Genomic DNA, 7,236 nt, shown 5'->3' with positions numbered 1-7,236 from the left:
TGATGTCTTTAACTTTCTGCATTTGTTTTTTAATGTCTGAGATAATCCATAAAAGCTCCAAATTGCTTCCTGTCCTTCCCAAAATTTGATTAACCACCTCTGAACAATCACTCTCGACTATCACTGGCCCCCTTGCTACTGCTTCTGCTACGTTCATCCCCAAGTGTATTGCTTCAGCTTCTGCATAGGCTATGTTGTCAATGAATTTGGACATTTTCATAGCAGCTGCAACAAAGTCTCCCTTTGAATCTCTAATTATGATCCCAAGCCCCACCTTTTGCTCTTCCATATAAATTGCAGCATCTGTATTGACCTTAACATACCCTTCAGGGGGAGGCTTCCATGTTTGTTCATGGTTGGACTTTTGTCTGCCCTCTATCTGCATCTGGGGAACTTTGACTTTTCTGTAGACTTCAATTGTTGCTTCAGCTCTGGCCACTGGGAATCGGGGATCCTCTTTTCTTCTTTCAAAAATGAAGAGGTTTCTTGAGTGCCAAATAGCCCAACATAGAGACACAAACAGAGCCACGTCTCTTGTGTTTCGCTTCTCTGCTATAGCTTTCATGGCAGTGAACATATCTTGGTTCTCCATCCCCTCTAGATCCTCTTTGAACTTGGTCTGATTCCACACCTTTTGGGATAACTTGCACTTTATAAGCGCATGAAAAACGTTTTCACCTTTCTTTCCACACCTTTGGCACCATGGATCCTGCAGAGCTTTCTTCTTCCATAAGTTTCCCGCCGTAGGCAATAAGTCTTGGGCTGCTCTCCACATAAACACCTTCACTTTCTCCGGAATTTCCAACTTCCATATTACACTCCATTCTGTTGGGCTGGCTGTTGAGGAGCTCGGTTGGTCTTTAAATTTTAAACTCATGGCGGTCTGGTATCCACTTTTTGTAATATACGCACTTGGACTTTCTTAATAAAGTGCTGATTTTTATTTTCCTCTTCTCTATTAATTTTTAATTTCGTCACTATAGTTTAATTGGGATAAATTGAGCTCGATTATACGCGCCGATGGTCGGATTTTATTTTCGTAACGGGTCTGAAATTCGCTTAATTTGTATTAAGCTTAAAAAAAAAAAAAAAAAAAAAAAAAAAAAAAAAAAAGGGGCAGAATTGTATAACTGGAAAGAGGGAAACGGGTTTTCCATTTTAGAGAGAAAGAACCCGAGAAGAGAGAGAAAGATAGAGAGAGAAGTCAGACCCGTTGACCCGAGAACCCGACCCAGTAACCCGCGGATTGACCCAACGATTTCTCCCAACTCCAGCCACTTTACCGGCCGTGCTTGGTACCGATCTGAAGCTTGGAAGCAGACCATCGTATCCCTGCTGTTATCGTCGCCGGAAACTGGCCAGAACGCCGGTGATCGAGCTCGAAAAGTCGCGGCTTCGACCCGTTTTCGTTGCCGTTGATCCCGCCGGAGTTGTGACGCGCCACCACTTGGAACTGGTTCCTCACATCCCCAGCAACATTTCCCGACCAGCAACGACCGCCGGGGACGCCCGGAACTCGCCGAATGATCTCCGAAAATTTGCGGAACTTTGGAACTTCGATCCGCCGCCGGTAGCGCGCGTGGCGACTCACTGCCACCACCGTTGGATTCATCGAGGCCGGAACTAGCAGACCTAAGCTCCCCGTCATCGTTGACTGAAGTTCGGTCACCGTTGACCGGCAGGGGCAATTCGGTAAATTCATGAAACTTTGGGGTGAATTTGTAATTTTATGTAATCAGTGGACATTTCGGTAATTTTATGCCCTGAGGGTAATTTCGTAATTTCGGACAATGTGATTAATTTATGTAATCTGAATTGAGGACAATATGGGTATTAACGAATATGAGGATAATTTGGTAAAATCATGAAGTTTGAGGATAAGTTGGTAAAATATTGATGTTGGGGTATTTTGGTAATTTTGGCCTATAGGGGCATTTTGGTAATTTTATACATGCGGGACTAGTTTATCGTTAATAGATATTTGTTTCGAGATTTATTATATTAATTGGTTTTTACGGAGAATAATTATGGTGTTTTCCGTGATTAGGAGGATCCGCATCCGCGAACGAGAATCTACCCGCGGACGTTGTTGATACTGAGTCTAGACATCATCACTGTGAGTGGAATATACAAAACCTATTTTCATAGTATATGCTGATTTTCTTATATAGTACAGTATGTTTGAGAAATAAATGTTTAATGCGTTGATTTAATGATTTTCCAGTGAATTGACTTTTATTTATGTGTTGATATTTATTATGATTGAGAATGAGTTCGATTTATGATTTTATTAGCGTTTTTGAGTAAAAGCATGATATTAGAATTGAGCAGACTTGAGATATGTTGAATAGAAAGAAAATGAGATTTCAGATGGGATCATATGTTTACTATCAGTTTTGAAATCATTAGACAGTACCCTTCCCTCCAGATACAGAGATACAGATAAAAAGAGATACAGAAAAGAGATACAGATAAGATGAGATAGAGGCCTTTAGGGCCCGTCGGGACACACATAGAGGCTTTGGGCCGTGTGTTCGGGCGCTTTTGCCTTTTGGGGGCTTATGCATGCACAGTACAGATATATGAGATAAGAGATATGAGATATGAGATATGAGATGAGATCGTCCCCATCTATCCGTTGTGGCTCCGGGGCGTGACGTTACCCAGATAGTGCGTTATTGCCTGGCCGTTGTAGCCCGGATATGATCAGATTATCCCTTGGGTACTTGTTTGATGACAGTTTTTAGTATTCAGTATTTAATATGAGTATGGTGATTCCATCGATTTTATGCAGATTTATTATTGCAGTTATTCAATTTGAATTAAATGAGTTTATGATATTTTGAGAAATTGATTTGAGAATTGATTTACGAAATTGAAATTGATTTAAGAAAAGATTTGAGAAAGATTAAATGATTTTGAATAATTTATTAAAGTATCAGCACCTACTATCCACTCACTGAGCTCACTGAGTTTTATACTCACCCCTCTTTTATTATATTTTTCCCCCCACAGGAGATTTACAGGTACATCAGTCAACCCAGTAGTGAACGTTAGTTTGATATTGTGGTCACGTGATGGTGCTAGAAGTCGTGGATTTTATTATTATATTCGAAATTTGTGTTATTATTTTATGTTATTAAGGATAATCGTTGTATTTTAATATTCGGATGATTTTGGTGATATTTGAGAAGTTGGTTTGAGAAGTTGGTTATGGAGGATGTTTGGTTATTAAATTATTTCGGGAGTGTTATTTTGTCAATTGCAGGGTTGGATATGTTTTATTTATAAGGGAGACTCTGCCGAAATTTTTATAGAATTGTTATTAATTCGATTTTACGAGTTTAGATAGACTCGCCCTGGGGGAGGTTGCGGGGCGGGTCGTTTCACTTTTTACGGCATATCTCCCTTGCTTGTCATAAGCCCATATCATCTGATCTGGTTCAAGGGCTCTTGGGAGAGGGATCTTTAGAATTTTGTCTGCATCTTCATGGTCAAAATGCTGCTTGATCAAGTTTTCATTCCATTTATGCTCTTTGTCAATCAAAGTTGAGACAGTGGCTTCTACAGGTAAGGTTGCTCTGGAAAGAATTTTGAAAGAGGTCGGTCTAGGAATCCATCTGCTCTGATATATCTTCACTTGCTGCCCACATCCTATTCTCCAGCGCATCCCATTCTGCAGCACTTGACGTCCCCATAACATGCTTCTCCAGATGAATGAAGGTTTTGACCCGAGTTTAGCTTGCATGAAGCTTAAGTTCTTAAAGTATCTTGCTTGTAAAACTCTCGCCATTAAGGATTCAGGGAAATGAATCACTCTCCACCCTTGCTTGGCCGCTAAGGCTTGGTTAAAACAAGTTAAATCCCTGAACCCCATTCCACCCCTTCCTTTTGCTTTACACAAACTGTCCCACTTCGCCCAATGAATGCGTCTCTTCTCTTTCTTGGATCCCCACCAAAATTCCGCAATTGCTTTCTGAATATCTGTACATAGACCTATAGGGAGCCTGAAAACGCTCATAGCATAAGCTGGAATTGCTTGGGCTATGGCTTTGATGAGCACAAAATTCTAAAGATCCCTCTCCCAAGAGCCCTTTGATAAATGCTGGAATATGTAAATTGGTTCGTTATCTTTAAAATAAAATATTTTTTTTCATTCATACCAAAAGGATTATACACATGATGCAAATATGCATGCATCATTAGAAACAGATTTTCGTTGTAAGATTGGCTTTATATAGAAGAGCTAGAAATGGCAGTCAACCAAAAAATAAACCCCGTCCAGTGTAATTTTTTTTTACCAAATTTCTCTTTTACATGGGATGGTGTTTATTTTCGCGAACTGTGCCATTGCTATATATAGAATTTCATTCGCTATTTCATTACCACAATTAATGGCAACAATACATAAGAAAGTATTTATCACACTTCACGATATTTTGTATGGAGCAAAAATTTAAGAAATGTGATTCGAGTCTTGCATGTAGAAAAGTAAGTTAATGTAGATCTTTTTTAACATTTAGTAAGTAGATATAATTTTTTAAACCCAAATATTCAAGCTATCAGCTGCGCCAAACAAAATTATTTTCAAGAGGTTGATTAAATTTCTAATTAAAAATAAAAGTGGAAAAAAATAAATATTTGAATTTAAGTAAAGAGCTCCCCTCACTTGATGAAACACCCATATTCCATATGCGTGCATGTACAAATCTTCCTCGGGAATGTGACCAAACTCCCATTTTACTTGGAAAAATAAACTAGTTTTCTCCTATGTTTTAACATCTCACCTTATTACCTGACTATTAATATTAACCAATCTAATACATTTTTAACAGGGCAATTTAAATAATTGAAAAAAGAATGGATTTTAATATTAATTTCGAAGTGAAAAAGTTGACGGTTAACAAGATATCATTAATGTTTGGAGTTCTTGTCAGTTTTAAGACTTAAAACAAGCAATGTTTAGTTCCATTAAATAAGAGGAGGTTGCAGTCGTTTTTCTATTTTTCCTCTCTAAAACCGTGTGTATATATGTTACTTATTGGGACGGCAGCTTTGGTTCAGCCATTTTAGATGATCGTGGGAGCCCACTAGCTTCAGTAACAACCTCTATAAACAACTAATTAAACTTTTGCTCCGCCAACACCACACATTACACCATTACACCCTGTCCAGTGTCCTCTCCCCATCAAGCTCAACACACCTCACCCCTATATAAATCAAATCGAATTCTCACTTCAATCATCATCCCAACGTCAATTAATTACTAGCTCATCTACGTGCACATCAACAAATATGGCAGCTTCTTTTTATGCTCTTTCTTCGAGAGCAACAACATGGATGCTATTGTCAACGCTAGCCAGCAGTTTCTTGATGGCTGCCTCTGCCGGTAACTTCTACAATGATGTTGATATCATATGGGGACAGGAGAAAGTTGAGATACTCAACAATGGCAACGATCTCACTCTCAATCTCGACAAATCTGGTGGCTCTGGCTTCCAATCCAAGAATGAGTATCAATTCGGAAAGATTGACATGCAGATCAAACTCGTCCCCGGAAATTCAGCTGGCACAGTTACTGCCTACTATGTATGTATCTTCTCACTGATTTTTCTTAGAACTTATTTGTTATTATGAAATAAAATTTATAATATATGATTAATATGATTTTTAAGTAGTAATTTTGATAAAAATATTAAAATTTTTCATCATATAAGTGTGGGATTAAAGTTTAAAAACTACAACTAGCCAAGCGTAATAGCAAACGTGGGCTTAATTCATGTTATTAATTTGTGTTTCTAATGTTTTACCCTTATGCAGTTATCTTCAAAAGGCGAAAAATGGGATGAGATAGACTTCGAGTTCTTAGGAAACGTGTCCGGTGAGCCTTACACTCTTCATACGAATGTAATTTGCCAAGGCCAAGGCGCCAGAGAACAACAGTTCCACTTGTGGTTTGATCCAACGGTAGATTTTCACACCTATTCCATCCTTTGGAGCCCTGAACGCATTATGTAAGCACATCAAATTCTCTATCATTTGAATCAGAGAGAGGCTGATTTTTTTTTTTTTTGGGACATTAGCAATAATCTGTTGTTTGTCTGTACGTATTTGTACAGCTTCTATGTGGATGACATTCCAATTAGAGAATTCGAGAAGATGGAGAATCTTCCGTTCCCGGAGAACCAGGCGATGAGAATTTACTCAACTCTATGGAATGCCGATGACTGGGCAACGCAAGGCGGACGTGTGAAGACAGACTGGAGCTATGCACCATTTACTGCTTCCTACAGAAACTTCAATGCTGATGCATGTGTTTGGTCAAATGGCGCATCTTCTTGCAACTCAAATGATCCATCTACTGGATGGAGCAGTAAGCCCTGGGTATGGCAGCGGCTTGATGATGGAAAGCGAGGACAGATGAAATGGGTGCAGGACAACTACATGATATACGATTACTGCAAAGACAATAAACGTTTTTCCCAAGGTCTTGCCCCCGAATGCACGCGCGCTAAATAATAAATATTAAAGGAGCAAAATCTAGCTCTTTCTTTTCTTCTTCTTTGTTTCCTCTCAATTTATCTAGCTTTGTGTGAAGTGTGACTACAGTTTTATTGTAATTTCCTCCAAAACACAATTCTGATGGGGAAGAAAATTTTGCATTGCCGTGTTTTAAGTAAAGTTTATCTATTCATTTATCTGTTATCAGGACTGTTAATTTTACTTTATTCCTCTTTCTGTTTGAAGCATTAAGTAGTACAAAGAGAATTAGCAGAATGTGGTTACAGTTACTTATTGGTTCATGAATTGGAATTAATTGTTTGGTACGGAAAAATATGCAGAAAAATAAGCATCAAATTTTATATGAATTAATGTCTGAATTTCTCTAGAATGATAATTCAGGTATATTTATAATTAATAAACTTTTGGTTGAGTTGATTGGTATCTCCATCCATTTCCTTTTTTTTGAACATGTCGGGTTCGAGTCTTTCTGTATAATTAGAATAGTTTTTCATGTGATTTTTAGTGTTTATATTGAGGGTCAACCCAATTAATTATTAGATACTAGCACTAAAAATAATGTTTTTGCATGTGGGATGCGTGATAAGAAGTATAAAAAAAAAAAAAAATTGTTCTAAGAGTCTGTAAGAGTATAGGGATCAATCCTCCTCATACTCCTAATACCATTTGGGGTAGTTATTTAAATAATATTCTTATGATATTTCATGTAAATTA

General features: G+C 38.0%; 1 protein-coding gene across 1 annotated transcript; it reads left to right on the top strand.

Annotated features, from left to right (window-relative positions):
* Nucleotides 1-5,204: 5,204 nt before the first annotated feature.
* Nucleotides 5,205-6,529, top strand: LOC18054142 (probable xyloglucan endotransglucosylase/hydrolase protein 23). The gene is made up of 3 exons (XM_006453342.2): nucleotides 5,205-5,589; nucleotides 5,821-6,014; nucleotides 6,120-6,529. The coding sequence occupies exons 1-3, from the start codon at nucleotides 5,296-5,298 to the stop codon at nucleotides 6,517-6,519; spliced, it is 888 nt and encodes a 295-aa protein (XP_006453405.1). The 5' UTR covers nucleotides 5,205-5,295; the 3' UTR covers nucleotides 6,520-6,529.
* Nucleotides 6,530-7,236: the final 707 nt, after the last annotated feature.

The sequence above is a fragment of the Citrus clementina genome, unplaced genomic scaffold, assembly GCF_000493195.1.
Source record: "Citrus clementina cultivar Clemenules unplaced genomic scaffold, Citrus_clementina_v1.0 scaffold_1, whole genome shotgun sequence".
Lineage (NCBI taxonomy): Eukaryota > Viridiplantae > Streptophyta > Magnoliopsida > Sapindales > Rutaceae > Citrus > Citrus x clementina.
Note: the sequence above shows the minus strand (reverse complement) of the source record. Positions and strands in the feature narration are given on the sequence as shown.